At 47.9% G+C, this 16,709-nt stretch overlaps 1 protein-coding gene across 3 annotated transcripts in view; it reads left to right on the plus strand.

The window, feature by feature from the left end:
* The first annotated feature begins 2,016 nt into the window (after positions 1–2,016).
* Ano4 (anoctamin 4) overlaps positions 2,017–16,709 on the plus strand; it is a 320,118-nt gene continuing 305,425 nt past the window's right edge. For all 3 annotated transcript variants that reach the window (XM_050145810.1, XM_050145811.1, XM_050145812.1), the window contains exons 1-2: positions 2,017–2,515; positions 16,615–16,698. In XM_050145810.1, coding sequence (XP_050001767.1) covers positions 2,395–2,515; positions 16,615–16,698 — 205 coding nt within the window. In that variant the 5' untranslated portion in view covers positions 2,017–2,394. The remainder of the gene's footprint in view (positions 2,516–16,614; positions 16,699–16,709) is intronic.

The raw sequence follows: 16,709 nt of genomic DNA on the forward strand, positions 1-16,709 counted from the left end.
ATCTTTAAGGCAAGTTCTTGGCAACTTACAGATCCTGGACTCATCTTTCAAATGTCACTGCCTCAGGGAAGTCCCGTGTGAATCCTGTAGAGAGAGCCACTTGCTACCCCAGGGAGCCTCTGTCCCTGCTTCATGGGGGACCTCACAACTCTCCATTTGCCTTGTTCCCTTCTGCAGCACCCAGTAGGCTGCTCCAAGGTCTCAGTCACACAACACAGGACCTGAGAACAATGGACAGGCTCATTACCAACCTCACAAAGAATGAGGTAGGTTTTGTCATCAAGTCCTTCAAATAAAATAAAAATAAATAAATAAAAGGCGCAGAGTTCGCTACCTTAATTCTGCCAAAGGGTCTGAATACTTGAAGGACTTGCTTTGTCCGGGCAGAAGTAACCTTAAGAGAAGTGTAAGTTAATTAATTAGAGACGCCCTTTTAGTTCATGCTAATTAGAAAGACCTGCCAAGAAGAATTAAAGTACAATTTGTAACTCATTATTATCGTCTTTCCTCGAGACTCTACGCGAGCGGGGACAGTGGCAACAGGAGCAAGAACTGAGAGGTCACAGCCGACACCACATGGCTTGGGGAGCACTGAGCACTGAGGGGAGGCAGAGGCAGCTTCAGGTTTCAGGAGGGCCCTCAGGAGAGAGAACAAACCGAGATAATCACTCAGCCAAGGATGCTAAGAGTGCGGTGAGGGGGAATAAGGCTTCTGAGGCCCACATGGAGGCTTGGAGGGTGCTTCCCATCAGGAGCTCCACAGAGACCCCCTGGAGGCTACATGGATGACCACAGGTTCACGTCCAGCCATAAGTAGAGCTGAGCAGAGCCAAGGTGAAGAGACCCGGATGGAGAAGCTGCCTTCAACAGGGAGTAGAGGTGGAGCCTGGGGATGACACTGTCCAGAGCCCACTTAAGTCTCACGACAGTCCTGTGTGGTGGGCAAGGAGTGTTAACTCTGTAGATAGTGCCGTGGAGCTCTGAGAGGGTGTCTGGAGAAGGTCACACAGCATGAAGGTAGCTGACAGACGCGGTTAAAGCCTGACTACCTGGGGCTAGCCTGACCCTTCTCTGGTCCCGGCCTCCTTTCTTCCAAAAGGAGGAAGTGTGAGCACTGATGTCTCCTAGAGCCTGGCTCTCCGGTCAGCTGCTGTACCCCGCTGCTCTAGGTCACTAGCCCAAAGGGAAGTGGAATTTGGAAGGCTGGGTTAGGCAAGGTCAGGCTAATCACTGGGGTGCATGCTGCCAAGCATCTCGAAAAGCCTCCTAAAGAGCCTCCAGGTCTTGCCTCGCCAAATTTCTCCTTCTTGTTGTTGCCACACAAGGTGGCACAGTCCCAAGCATAGAAGACGAGCCTCGACGGCCTCTCTTCTATCCAAATTCACGGGTGCTGGGTCTTTTAAAAGTGGGATTGCCATCACCATCAGCCTGGTGTCACAACGTTAAGGGTGATCACTGTGTCCGCAAGACTGTACCGCTGGGAACTGCAAGGCCTCCAGGGCACCCGACCACAGGGCCACTGCGTCACCTCTCCTTTTCTCGTGCTAAGCTGCCCACAGCTGCCCCTGGCTTCTTCTCTCTCTCTCTCTCTCTCTCTCTCTCTCTCTCTCTCTCTCTCTCTCTCTCTCTCTCTCTCGTCTACTTTCCACTTCCTAGCCAGGAGATTTCCAGACCAGTGTTCTCAAAACAGGACGTGTGGATTTGAAAAGAGGCATTCATCCAGTCATTCAGCAAACTATGTGCCATCCCCTCTCTAGGAGGCAGGACCAAAGTCGTCAGAATGGGGGCAGAAAGCTGTTCACAACTTCCAAAGTCCCACTAAAGGTGATGGGCAACGTGCTGGGATGGGCCTGAACTGCTGTGGTCAGAATTATGGACTTGGTGCTCCCTGTTCACCCTAAAAGTCCTCCAGTCAAGGTTGCCACTCTCCCCTGGGCTTTGGCTTCTGTAGAGGCCAGGCCAACCCCTTCTAAGCCCGTCCCCTGGGCTGGGCATAGTGCCTGAGAGACCGTCGGACCCACCCCCTGCGTCCTGAGCGCGCTCTCCAGCGGATCTCGCCTAGGAAGAGCCAGAGGTCTAGTCAGGGAGGTTGTGGCGCCTCCCGGGACGCCCGTGCTCAGCCCGCACCACCTGGACCATCCCATCCTTCCGGGTTCAGGGCAGGGAGGCAGCATTTGGCTCGCACCCAGCCGGGTCCCTCCGGTCTCCGCCCTCCTCTCGGCTCCGCCGCGGCCGCGGTTTGCATCCCCGCGGGGCGCCCCCGGAGCGTGCCCGCTGCCCACGCCCTCTTCACCGAGTCCGGGCCGAGGCTCCCACACGCCGCACCTCTCCGGAGCGTGGCGGGCTGACTGGGCATGCTCCGGAGCCCGGCCCCGTGCCGTGGGAGCCGAGCGCATGCACTCGCCGGGCCAGGGGCTCGCCGTCCAGGGGCGCGGCGCTCAGGCGGCCGCTCTTGCAGACGCGCTGGCCAGCCTGCGCCGGACGCGAGCCAGGATGGCCTCTCTCACCGCCTACGGTACGGCTGGCGGGCGGGCTGGCGGGGCGTGGGACCGAACCGGCACCCCGGGAAACTTCGGGTTCGAGTATGTCTGCGGGGCTGCCAGGCAGGGAGCCAAACCCTTGGGCTCAGGGACCCACGTCCGCGGCAAAGGGAGGCTGCTTGGGAACCAGGAGGCGGGTACCTGCCAGTTGAGTCCCTGGGGACCCCAAAAGGCTCACATTGGGGAGCTTCGGAGCTCCAGAAAAATTCCACTCTCAGTGGAGTTCTCACAAGGGACGCGGGGTGTCAGATTCTGCTTAGGGTTTGAGCCTTGAACTTGAGGGACACGCGTTCGCTCTGAGGTTGTCTTGTCCCTGTCTGACCTTGGGCAAGTTATTTAAACTTTTCTGCTCCAGCACGTCTCCATCTGTAAAAGTGAGGCGAGAACATCCCTGACAGATGCCGTGGAGTTAAAATAATATGCACTGATTTTTTTTTTTTTTTTGATGCAAAAGGGAAATTGGATTGAGGCAAATAAAAGTTCTGAGGCAATCGAAGGTGTGATTCCCTCACCCCGTTTCTCGATTAAAGAATATGTATCTGAGTACTTAGAAGTCTACAGACATGTGAAGGCATGGCACAGTGCTAAAAGCAGTCTCAGTGAAGGCTTGAGATCCTGCGAGCAATCCTAGCAGGGCTGTTTCTTCCAACATTCCTGCTTGTGTGGGAAAAAAAAGCCATTCTCCCCAGTCCTTTATCAGGAAGGCTGCTGAGCGTGGGTTTATCGGAAGCAAGCTTGCAGGCTGCCCGCCCGCCCTTCCCCTGCGTGCAGTCAGCTGTGATAGCATCTAGATTTTTGAGTTTCAAGGAGAAGGTTGTGAGCAGTCTTGGGGGTGTTTTGCAGGGACCCTTGGAAGTCGGCGGTGCTGGGAGGCAATGGGTGCTCCTGGTTGTTGAGGTTTTGGTCCCCAGGCCTGTGATGTCTGTCCCCTGATCTTTTCCCCAAGGTTAAAGGGGGGAGATCTCTCTCTCTCTCTTTCTGATGATTTGGGTATCTCACAGCATTTGATATTGATCCTTGGGAACCACTAACTCACCGTGACTACATCATAAAGGACATACAGAGTGGCCTTTGCTTTACTTTTCATTCAAAGCAATTTTTTTTCCTTTTTATTCTGGAATGTAATTGTTCATATTCCTTACCCGTCTGACATACAACTTTTTTCCTGTGTTCCCATGTGGGGGAGAATTCAATATCCTGATGGTGTTTTAGGGATATTCACTTGCCAAAATCTCACTAAATTTGCACCTTTTCCTATCAAAGGGTCTAACTTCTGATTTTTTTAAAAGTCACTGTAGATGCTGCCCTCAGGACACCTTCAGGAATAGGTTTACATAATAACCAGTTTTATAAGTTTCTAGAAACTTGAGAGATTCACTGGGCACCCAGGTGGGAAAATGAAGTCATAATAAGTGAAATTACTGTGAAAAGCAAGCATATTCAGTAATCAGAGGAAATGGGGGCTGATTAACTTGGGGGTACTTAAGAATCGCACGGGTTCTTCTTTACGCACTTAAGGGCAAGTAAACTGATTTAAATACAGTATCAGTTAGAATTTGGGTTATTTTAAACATTCTCCTTCTTCCCCTCTTCCTAACGTGTGCATACAGTTGGATACCAAGTCCGTGTTAAGGGTTAGGTTCGTGGTGAGGTGACTTCAGGTGTCTCTCAGGTGGATTAGTCCGCCAGAGTTTTCAGTTTATGGAAGCACCTAAAGAAAAACAGATTGGAGCACATGCAGTATGTTCTCTGCTTGTGAATGGTCTGAAGATCATTATCTGACGTGTTTGGTGGGGCTTCAGAGACTTCTACACACGTCGTTTTCCAGACACTCGAACTGCTTGTAAAAATGCCCCGTTTTGGGAGCTGGAGAGATGGCTCAGTGGTTAAGAGCATTGCCTGCTCTTCCAAAGGTCCTGAGTTCAATTCCCAGCAACCACATGGTGGCTCACAACCATCTGTAAAGAGGTCTGGTGCCCTCTTCTGGCCTCCAGGCATACACACAGACAGAATATTGTATACATAATAAATAAATAAATATTTTAAAAAATGCTCCGTTTTAGCTCTCCTGGATAGGAGTTTAGGTAGTATTGACAGAGAATGGTTGGAAGCAATTATTTTTGCCTAGAGTGCAGAAAATCTAACTTTTATATTCATTTGATTGATCTAATAAATGCCTTAATCCTATTGTTAGCACTGGGGCTACCCAGAGAATGAACAGTTTACAAGGTAGATCGCATGTTTTAGGTTAGCGATGTCTGGCTTCTGTACCTAGAGGATGAAGATCTACACTGTAGAGCTCGGGTGTTGTGTTAGAGAGATCTGCCTTATGTATGCATTTTAGCTGCAGCAGACTCAGTAACCTTTGTATGCAGACTCAGTATGCCTTTTCCCATACAGGATTAGAACATACCCTTTCTATATTTTAAGATGAATTTTTCTTTTAGGCCACTGTCTAAACTGAAACATTCTAGGAATGTGAGGGGAGGGGGTAGTATGTAATTGTGACAAGCTCTTTGATAAGCATCTGTTCCCTGAACAGGGTGATTTGTAAGACTTGGTTGTTAAAGCATCAACCCTTTATACTCACTATCGAAATTCCTTTTCTTGTCCTTTAAATAGTTAGGCTCCTAACCACTTTTAGCTCGTTACATAACAATATGTACAAGGCTAAGGATGGGTGACAGGCCTGTCTTAGAGAGAAATGGCTGGCCATGCAGTAGAAAGCACGGAGCCACGTCCATGTCTGATCCAGGAAGAGCCTCGTCTTTGGACCTGCAGGGATGGCCTTGAGTCGCAATCTGGGATCTCAAGGATGCTCAATAAGGAACTCAGAGAGGTGACGCAGTGGCTATTTCCTGCAGAGACCTGAGTGGTTAGGAGAGAAGGAGCAGGGCGTTCCACTGTATGTGTGTGTGTCTGGGGCGGGGGTGGATGAGATGGTTGCTAAAATATCCTAAGTGTAAAAAGCCCCCATGGCAGGAATGAGTGGTCACATTGGAGGCTGGTCAGAGGGCAGTGTGGCTGGAGCAGAAGAGAGGAAGATCACACAGTCATAGCTGGCAGCGTTGTGACCGCACGCCCTTGCTCTTCCTAAGTTCCTTGTTTTCTGACTCTTTGGTGTAAGTAGGTGTTCACCTGGGGTTTGACCTTGACCTTTTATGACCCCACTCTCAGTTATGTAGATAGGCTTGGGTACATACTTATCAAGGGCTCCAGGGGCAGACTCCGTCTCTTAGTGAGAGGCCTGACTTGGGGGAACGAAGTCTCTTGGTGTTAAGTAGAATGTGAGGTGTGCCTGGACACAAAGATTAATAATAGTGCTTTATGTGAGTTACTCCAGCAGTTTGTCATGAAAGACCATTCTAGAAACTAGTCCCGTGCTAACCCCATTCATTTGAAGAGACAGTGGCACAGACAGGCTAAGGAACTGGCTCAGCCTCTGTTGGTGAGGGAGCCCACATGCCGATGTAGGGAGTTTGGCTCTAAAGCCTGGAAGTGAATGGGCGTCCTTAGGATGAGCAAGAAAGATGAAGCAACATATTTGTTCATAGGAGTGTGGGTAATCCTCACCGGAGGCTGGCTGGAGCCACAGCTAGAAGGCAGTGGCTATCCAGGCCAGTACTTCTGATTGGAAGAGGGCACAGGTGGACTGCCGTGGGAGGCACCTCAGTGCAGTGTGCGAATCGAGGGAGCCTTGAGGAAGGAGCCCAGGTTGTCATTTCTCCTTCTTGACTTCATTTTCATTCAAGTGTCTCCACATAGACATCGGCTCAGAACTTCTTTGATGCAGGAGCTGTGTGTGCCTCCCAGCTGTCTGCTGGACTTTTCTCCTTGCACACCCCTAGACGGATGCCAACCCTGTGTGTCCACAACTCAGAATTCCTGTCTCCGGGGGATGGCTCCAGCATGCTCAAACCATGTGTCAGGGTCTAGCTTGAGCCCAGGGCAGCCCAGAATGAAGGAAACGACCATTTCTCTCCCAAATGGCAAAGTCAGCCAGAGCAGATGGAGTCATAAGTGAAGAACTATTGTGGTTTGGGGTGGGAGCGGTGAGGGACGGGCCAGCAACAGTTCCCCAGAAGAGGAGGAAATGATAGATATTGACAGGGGGAGGGAGGGCTTTCTGAGAGCAGCAGCAGCGTAAACAGAGATGAAGGAGAGAGCCTTTGGGAGTGGAGGCAGCCAGGCAACAGAGGTCAGGTAGTTGGGAGTGTGACGAAGGAGACGGGGCTGTGGCCAGCGAGGTGCAGAGGCTAGTGCCATCTCCCCACACTCTTGGTAGTGGCCTTGGCCAGTGTCACCTACCTCCTCTGCTGTGACTTCTTTTAAAAAATCTATAAAATGGGGTCATGGCGAGCATTAGATGCAACGCTACACAGATGTGCATGAATGGTACCAAGCAGAAGCAACTCGTGCCTAAGATCTGTCTTAGTTACTTTCCTCCTTGTTGTGACAAGATCAACACATGGTACAAATGCTGTAAGACAGGAAGGGTTTATTTTACTTTGGCTCGTAGCTTGAAGGTGTAGTCCTTCGTGACTGGGAAGTCATCGTGACTGGAGATTAGGACAGCCGGCAATATTGTAGCCTCAGTCGGGAAGCCGAGAGAGACAGGAACGCTGGTTTCTCAGCTAGCATGTCGGACATGTGTCTAGGACCTCATCTCATGGCATGGTCACTTACATCTGGGGAGCATCTTCCTGTCTCCTGTAATCTAATCTGCAAAAGCTCCCAAGGTCATCCTAGCTCCTGTCAAATTGGCAGTCAAAATTCATCGATATAGTCCACAGAGTCCCAAACCCACGCATGCCCAAACATGGCATGTTTGCATGTAATCTGCGCCTGTCCCCCTGTGTTCTTTAAGTCGTTTATGTATCTCTGATAATACCTAATCAACGAGAGTGCTACGGAAGTGGCTGTGTTGCTTAGACAGTGATAACAAGTGTTGTGGAATATTAATGTAAGATGTGTTACATTCGTTTATGCGGCGGAATATTTGCTTAACGATGCAAAGAGGTGTTGCATTTGTTTGACTCAATACAGTTAACCCAGGATCAGGAGGCTGAGTCAGCAAATAGCGGTCAGGAAGCTGTAGGGAGGAACCATGTGTAGCTAGGGTTCTTAAGTGGGGGCTGAGCAGAAGGACGTCTGGTTTCTGGGGGGAGACATGATCTAGAAGGTTAGCTGCTTGCTATTAAACTCTCTGAGAGAGCAGAATTCCACCTCAGCCTTAGAATGCGGAGTTCTGCAGAGTGACAGAGATCTGGATAAAGTTCCCTTCAGCACCTGTGATGGAGCTGGTGCCTGAGGGGACAGAATTCCCGCCTGACTGTGACCTGTGTGGCCAGTCCTGGTAGCTGCTGAGTTGCAATTGAGGATTAGGACAGCAGTTGCTTAGGGGGCAGCTACGGAATGTAATGGAAAGTAACAAGTACGCACCCAATGTGGTAAAAAAAAAAAAAGATATTTTCTGTGCCCAGCTGACTCCTTGGATGCAGAACCTGCAGACGTGGAAGCCTGATTGTTCTTTGTGCTAGCTATTAACCATCGACTGCTTCTTCCAGCCAAGAAACTCACCCACCAAGTCCTGTGGGTTCTTGTAGTTAAGACATTCCACCTCGGTTTATCCCTCTCCCTTACCCCGACCAGTGCCATTGCTCAGATGAACACAGCAATAGCATCTCAGCTGCTGGTCCAGCATGCATACCTCATTCTGGGATTTTTCTGCCTGAAACTCTTTCCTGGCTCCCCTCTGCCGAGGAGCGGGATCTAGCCAGCCCACCCTTCTTGCCCTTGGTTTACGTCTTACACTTTAGGGGAGCAGGTGATGAGTGCTTTTGCGGGTTTCCTGGGTGCATTCTCTGAAACACACCTCCACCTTCCTCATGTCTTCTGAAATCTCCATGTCACTTCCTCCCTCGTCCAGGACGTCTTAGCGTAAAGCTAAAGACAGATTTGCCTAGTAGCTTCCTGCTTCGTACTGCACCAAGTGAGTTGTAAGAGCTCAGAGAGTACGAGCTCCATGTCTTTCATCTTTGCATTCCTGGTGCCTAGCACTGTGCCTGGTGTGTGGTCAGCCCTTGACTGCCTGCCTGCCTGGAGGACTGAGTGGACACCAGAGTGGGCTATAGCAGAGAGCCCTCCAACGGTCCATCCTCCACTCCCAAGCTGTTGTCTTCCCTTTAGAAATGTCATCTCTGTGTACCCAAGGCTAGCCCTGAAACCCTGGGCTCAGATGGTCCTCAATCCCCAGCTGCCTGAGTAGCTAGGATGGCAGGTGCACCTGACTGTCCCCAACTTTATTCATACTTTAAAACTTTTATTTTTATTCTTTGACCACTTTATAAATGTATATCGTGAATTTTAGTCCTTTTTGCCCCTTTGCTCTGTCTCATCCCCGCTCCTTCTGCTGAAACTCTTATCCTATTTCTCAGCCAGTCCCTTCATGCTTGCGTGATGCATGGGTGCATGTGTGCGTGTGTGTGTGTGTCCATCCCAGAACTTAGAGTTGTCTGCATGCACAATGGTCGGAATTTCCTGGTGCATGGGCAACGTATCAGCAACTACACCATTAAAGACAGTATTGGACAAATCATTGAGATTACATCTTCCTATTGAAATGTGCAAACAAAATAGCTTTGAGCTTCCAAAATGCAGCGACATACTGAAGAGGAAAAAAAAAAACAAGCATTCTTGCTACAGTGAAATGAGACCCATGCTCACTGGCTAGGAGTCATGTTTCACTACAGACGACACTGGGGAGCTCTTTGAGGACTTCTGCTGCATGCAGCCATCACCACCTGGCATGCTTGCTGTTATGCAAGACAGACCATCATGGTCAACACTGATTAAGGAGCCTTTGACTAAGGAGTTTCTGCAAAGTTTCTTCTTTGACCTTCAGCCCTTCACATTATGTAAGTTTCTTCTTGGGGTAAAAGTAAATTGAAATTTTATTTTGATTCTATGAAGAGTCATTTTACTTCTCTCATGTAAACATTGTATATGTACTTTTCAATAAAAGTGTCTTAGTATATTCCATACTAACATACCAACAGCAGACATTTGTTTCTAACAGATTCTTCAGGGTGGAAAGTTCAAGATTAAGGTGCTGGCTGATCCCGTGTCTAGTGAGGGACACTTCCTGGCTTGCAGATAGTCGCCTCCTCATTGTGGTTGGCTTGCACCCTCCTCGGTGTGTGCTCATAGGGAGAACAATATATTTGTTTTCTTTTTGCCAGCTGATCTCACCATGAGGGTCCCACATTCTAAAGGCAGTTCTTTCCTAAAGAGCCTAATACCATAGACCAGTGCGTCGGGGGTTACAGCTTCAACATGTGCTGATGAAAATCTCGGGGACACAAACACCCAAACTGTAACAGACAGTGCTGTGGATTTTTCTATGAGAATGGAGACTAGACAGATGCTCCACCCTTGGCTCCCAAGGAAGGTTCTAGAAGAAAGAATTCAGTCTACCCTCTGTGAAGGCTAACTATGCGTTCAGTGTTGTAGTTTCTGGAAGTCCAAATACAACCTGCCTGTTTAATGAATCTTTGACTGTAATAATAAGGCTCAGGTCTTTATTCTCTGGGGAAAATGAACTTGGAATGTGTGATTTTTTTTTTTCCAGTGTGGAACTGAGTAGGTTTAATGACAAAAGAGTTCTCTAATTATGGTTCACGAAAGGGCTTCCGTTAGGGGGCTGTTGCTAGAGGAGATCCAAGAGAAGCGGCGGCGATAATGAGTGTCGGGCACGGTGCTTAAAACGCGCGAACAGTGATTAAGGTGTTTGAAAGCTTTCTGGAGCCGTTTGGCGCAACGAATGTCCGCTGGGCAGAGCCAGGCACCGTGGACCCAGCTGCCTGAGGTTGTCTTTGCTATTTAGGAATGTGGGTCTTCCTCAGGACAGGGAGAGGACGGGGAGGGTGGGTACTCCAGTCCTCCTGTAACCCGGGCTGACTTCCGGAAGGCGGTAAAGATCCTACGGAGCTGGAGCCGTGAAAGCCAGGGCGTCCCCGGAGCAGAGTGGAGCGGGCGCACGTGACATGCTCTTTGCCTTTGTCAGAGCATTAAAGAGGTCTGCTTTTGTACAGAGGCAGGTGCGCTACACTCTGATGGATCTGTCAGCATCACAGAGAGGACTCCCTGCACATCTGTGTGTCTCTGGCGCTGCTCTGTGCCTGCTGCTCCCCGCCAGGCAGCGGTGCATTTTAGAACCCGTGACTATCACTCAAAATACAGAGGAGAAATAAAGAAGATATTAGAAATGTTTCCGTACAGCAAATGGGACATCACAGGACAGCATCCTTGTGGTTTATGGCAGTTTGAGCTGCGTCCCTCAAAACCCATCCCAGAGGTGATGCTGGTCTAACTTGCCATTTCCCTGGTGGTGTGAGGGCCCCACCACAGCTCCTGTTTGATGTACCTGTGGGCAATTTTCCTCAGCTGCTTTCTCCACAGATGGATGGCAATGTGAAATGTGTCCTATGCTCATCTTGTGATAATTTTCGTTGGAACGTAAACCAGGGATCTGGGCATCTTATTGGAAGGGTGTTACACTTCAGCTAAAAGGGCTCCTTTTAAAAAAGGGTCTCCCCTCCTCAGAGCAGATCTTTCTGAGGAACAACTGCTTGGGCAGCACCGTAGCTGTCTTCTCTCTCCCCACGGCATCAGGCTATCTGTGTGCTGTAGTCTGACATTTCCTTGGGCTTTGTCCTTCCTGTCACTTTGTGCTTCTCCCAGCTCCCAGCACAAGCTAGATCACAGAGACCCTTAAACATATCTTTGGTTGGTTCCCAAGCCTTTGGAATATTGCCTCCAAATGCTGACGTTATGCTGTGGAGAGATGCCTCTTGTTTTAATGAGGTGGCAAGTCCCATGGGTATCTTGTTGAAATGGAGATCTTGATTTGTAGTTCTTGGGTGCATGTGCACATGTGCACGCGCACACACACACACACACACACACACAAAGAGTCACCAATCTTTCCTTGCTCCATTGTCCAAAAAGAATACACATGATATCACAGATTAAAGTTGGAAAATATAACCTTTGGGGATGTTGATTTGTTTTGTAATTGTTGATATTTACTGTATGATCTAACGTATCATCAAGTCTTGTAAAAGTTCACTACAGGCTTACTAGTTAAAAATGCGAAGGGGCCGATAAGATGTCTTAGCTGGTGAAGGAGCTTTCCACCAAGCCTGCTGACCTGAGTTCTGTCTCAGGAACTGGCTCCCACGAGCTGTTCTCTGACCTTCATACATGTGCTATGACATGTGTGCACACACCACACACACACACACACACACACAATGTAATAAAAAAGATTAAGAATGTGCGTTCTCTCTCAGGAGTTAGGACTAAACTGAGATTATTTATGTTACTTAACTTTTCTGTGTTTGTGAAGCCAGAGGTCAACGTTGAGCGTCTTTCTTTGCTTGCTCTCAACCTTTATTTTCGAAACAGGGCCTCTCACAGAACCTGAAGCTCATTGGTTAGGCTGGGCTGGTGGTCAGTGGGTTTCAGGGATCCACTGATCGTTGCAAGCCTGCCCTCCAAATGCTGGGGTCACAAGAGCATGCCTCCATGCCTGGCTTACCTTAGGGTTCAGTGATCCAGACTCAGGTTGTCATGTTTACCCAGCAGGCACTCCACCTGCTGAGTCATCTCCCTAGACCTCTGTTAAGGCTGAAAAAGTGTCTTGTTAGCATATGTAAACCGTGCATGATAGAGAGCTTCATGTATATGCATAATTGCATCTTGACCATCCTGACCCTCACCACCCTCTATTGTCCTCCCAGTCCTAAGGATCATCTTCTTCCTGTCTTCTTCGTGTGTGTGTGTGTGTGTGTGCACATGTGTGTGTGCGTGTGTGTGTGTGCACATGTGTGTGTGCACATGTGTGTGTGCGTGTGTGTGTGCGTGTGTGTGTGCGTGTGTGTGTGTGTGTGTGTGCACATGTGTGTGTGCGTGTGTGTGTGTGCGCGCGCACACACACCAAATTCTTACTTGTCCAACCAGTCATTAAATCTTTGTTAAACTCTCCTCCCATCTGATGCTGGATTTGCCAATCTTTGTAGTGCCATATAGCGACAGATTAATTTCCATTTTGTCATACGTTTTGTAGTTACTGTGAGTGCACAGCGGTGAGCTTTTCATATCTTCCCGGAGAATTGAACCCCGAGATGTCTGTGGCCATTACTGATTCTTCGGTGGCCTTTTCCTCTACAGGTGACCCATACCGTGGGTTAATTTGGGATAATATTTGTTTGCTCTCTGTTATCATTTCAGTTCGCAGTCCATACCCATTTCTATCTGTCACTTCAGTGTTCCTTGCATCGTATTTTAGACGTTTCTTTCATAAACAATGTTTGTTTTTGTAAATCAGTCTCATGGTGTTTTGAACAGCAGCTCGAAGGCGTTTGCATGTACGTGGTCACTAATAGGCACGGGTGTTCTCCCAGCTTCTCACTTCTTTTTTTTTTTTTTTTTTTTTTTGTTTTTCGAGACAGGGTTTCTTTGTAGCTTTGGAGCCTGTCCTGGAGCTAGCTCTTGTAGACCACACTGGCCTCGAACTCACAGAGATCTGCCTGCCTGTGCCTCCCCAGTGCTGGGATTAAAGGCGTGCGCCACCACCGCCCGGCCAGCTTCTCACTTCTTACTTTGTCTTTTCTTCTTAGTTATTTCCTTTTGCTAATTTTAACTTTTTGTTACATCTGGTCTCTCATTCTTTACCCCACTTCGACTCCTGAACCCGTTGAAGGGTTCTGGAAATTTGTGGTTTTCCATTGCTTTTTATAATTGCTCTTGTGCCTTTACTTAAAAATTCTTCCTTCCTTCCTTCCTTCCTTCCTTCCTTCCTTCCTTCCTTCCTTCCTTTCTTTTCTTTTTTTTTTTTTTTCCAAGATAGGGTTTTCTCTGTGTAACAGACCTAGCTGTCGTGGAACTCACTTTGTAGACCAGGCTGACCTCAAACTCACAGAGATCCGAATGTCTCTGCCTCCCAAGTGCTGGGATTACAGGTAAGCCAGGCTTACTTAAACTTTCTTGATGTTAGGTGTTCTCAAGTTGCTCTAGATTTATTGGGTTAACTCTTCCTTGAGTAATACTTTGGCTTTTGAGCACCAAGCTCCTTGCATATTTTTATTGCTTAGTGCTTTAAGGTTTTTTTTTTTTTTGTGTGCTTTAAGTTTTTTAAAACTCTCAGATCAGACTAATCATTATTCTATAGTCATATTTTGTCCCGCGTCCCTTACACGTACCACATTCTTGTGGAAGGACTTGTCACATCCAGTTCTCCCTTTCTCTCCCTCGATCAGATGAAAGGTGAGCTTGCGTGAGGTCTGATTTTGCTGTTGTTGTGTTAGTCAGATCTTGTTGTTTGAAGCAAAAGTGCTAATTTGCTCCCATTTCCAGCCTACAGACAGATTCTGTTACCCAGAGCCCTTTGCTTAGAACAACAGATAAATGACTTTCAGAGGCACAGTGCGGATCAGGGACAACTTCACAGACACAGCTTGCTTGTTTAATCTGCTCTTCTTCTGCGTTTGTCTCCATTGTCTATTACTTTTTTTTTTCTGTATAAAAATAGCCGGCAGTTTATTTTTTCCGTTTTTTTTTTTTCTCTCTTAAATCTTTTTGCAAAGAACTTCAGCTAGGATATTGACTGTTTGGGGTATGGACCATCTATCTTTGCTGGTATTTTTTCCAGTCTCTCAGACTGGTTTTAATTATTTTTTCTCGTGTGAGTCATGACCCCTTTGTGGGGTTGAAATGACCACAGATAATTTTCCCATTCTCTCAGGCTGGTTCTAATTATCTTTCTAGTGTGGGTTATGCCCCTAAGGCTATCAGAAAACAGATATTTACATTATGATTCATAACAGTAGCAAAATCACAGTTATAAAGTGGCAATGAAATAAATTTAGGGTGGGGGGGTCACCACAACATGAAAAACTGTATTAAAGGGTCGCAGCATCAGGAAGGTTGAGAACCACTGGGCCGACTCTTCTACCTTCTCTTTCTCTTACTTTTTGTGCCGAATTGACATTCCAGATTTGTCCCACCTCAATATCCACCCTCTGGATTTCTTTGTAATAGTTATGAACTATAACTTTTGCATAAGTGTGAAAGAGAAGTTTATAATTAAATGCATAGTCGCGAGATGAATGCCTCAGGACCACTACCCAGGCCAAGTAACGAAGCGTATTGGACGAGACCTAGCCATGCCCTACACCCTTTCAGGATTAAGCTCCCTTTCCCCACCACTGTGCTCACTTGAGTGGAAGTTATTTTTATTATTTTTGCATACAGGGTCACTGTCCACGTATGACTGCATGAGCGATGTGATTTTGTTCTGTTTTACTCGTGTTTTTGATTGTGTATTAGCGTGTGTGTTCATGTGTGTCTGCATGTATTGCAGCTGCATGTCGAGGCCAGAGGACACCTCATGAGCTGTTTATTTTTTTGGGGGGACCATGCCAGGCAGGTTGGGCTGGCTAACCAGCGAGCCCCAGGGCCTGTCTGTCTCCAACTTTCTGTGTGTCTCTCAGTGGGGTTGCACAGAATACCACCATGCTGGGGGCTTTGTTTTTTTAATTATGGGTTCTGTGGAATCCAACTTAGCTCCTCATACTTGAAAGGCGCTTTGCCGGCTGCAGTATCATCCCAGCCCCTGTCCTTGGAGTTTTCGGGAACAGAACCACCACGTGTATGGTTGATTGTTTTCTTCTATTCAACAGTATGTGAACGAGACTAACCATGACACTTTAGGAGCCTTTCGGCCATTCATTTTCTTTTCTACCTAACATTCTAATGTCATGATGTTTTATAGATATGCTTAGTCTTTTGAAAATATGGAAAAGGGACAATAGTTAACGCCAAGCAAGTGTTTTACACTGCTAGATGTGGTTCTAGAAAGACTCTGTTACTAGCTGATTTAATGCTCACACAGTAGGTCAAGTGCCTTTGTTATCCCCCACCTTTTCTACAAAGGAAAAGAGACCTATAGAGAAATAATACGCCAAAGCATCAGAGTGAGGTGTCTAATGTCTGTCTGTCTGTCTATCTATCATCTATCTATCTATCTATCTATCTATCTATCTATCTATCTATCTATCTATCTATCTATCTATCTATCTATCATCTATCCTGACTCCAGGATCTACAGACTTCATTGACTTCATTCAGTTTCAACTTTTTCCACTGGTTACATGCTATTTCTATTTCCTTGAAATCGCTTCCTCGAGGACAAAATCAATCTTAAGACTCTCTTGAAAAGCCAGGTTTAAGCGCCACACATAGTTTTTGACGGCTGTTTTCTGTTTGAAGCCGTAGGAGTGTGCACCTTTCTCCACACGGTGTCCTTGTGTCCCGAATTGCCACGCTTCTTCGAACGTTAGCTGCCCGACCTGCCGCTGAGAGCGGGGCGCTTCTGCCTTCCCAGGCATGCGCTTCTAGTTCAAGCCTCCTGCTTTTTTAGTGACTCCGAGTTTTCAGTACGCTTTTCTCCTTCGTGTCTGTTCTCCGTTCCCATTCACAGACCCCCTTCACTAATAGATGTTTGCGCTCGGTCTGTGTTGTGTGCATTTTCGATGCCTTGCTCCCTATAGATCTCCTTGCCGGACTCTTCTGAGGACAGGCGGCTAGTGAAGGTTTCGGAGAGAATCTGGAATGACACCTTTAGGGCAGGTAGACGCGCTGGCTACGCTTTAGGACTGACTTTGGTTGAGCCAGCAGATTCCACACCCGCGGCCTTGTGTACCAGGTGTACATTTTCCGTGGCGGATGCAGTTCTTAGGAGCTGTACCTCAGCTCCCGGTGCCTCAGGTCAGCCCGAGAAGCTGCCCTGTTCAGGTGGAGACAATAATACTGAAAGGCGTTGAACAGCTTGAACAAGTTAAAGAACTCCGTGGAGCTCAATGCCCACGAGTGCCCACGAGCCAGCGGGTGCGTACGAGAGCACCTGTGTCGTCACAGACGCAGACCTGGCTTTATTATTTTTCTCCGTCACCAGCTTGCGCCGTGGTCATGGCAACCGTGAAGCTAACCTTCTTGTCCCATCTCTTGACAGACAAGGACGTGAGCAGTGCGAGTTATAACCTGTCGTCAGCAACAACGGGCAGCTACTACAGCTGTGTCAGCCAGATCACCATAGGTGAGCGATTG

This window comes from Alexandromys fortis, unplaced genomic scaffold (genome assembly GCF_014885135.2).
Source record: "Alexandromys fortis isolate MF-2015 unplaced genomic scaffold, M_Fortis_MF-2015_v1.1 scaffold_50, whole genome shotgun sequence".
NCBI classification, from domain to species: domain Eukaryota; kingdom Metazoa; phylum Chordata; class Mammalia; order Rodentia; family Cricetidae; genus Alexandromys; species Alexandromys fortis.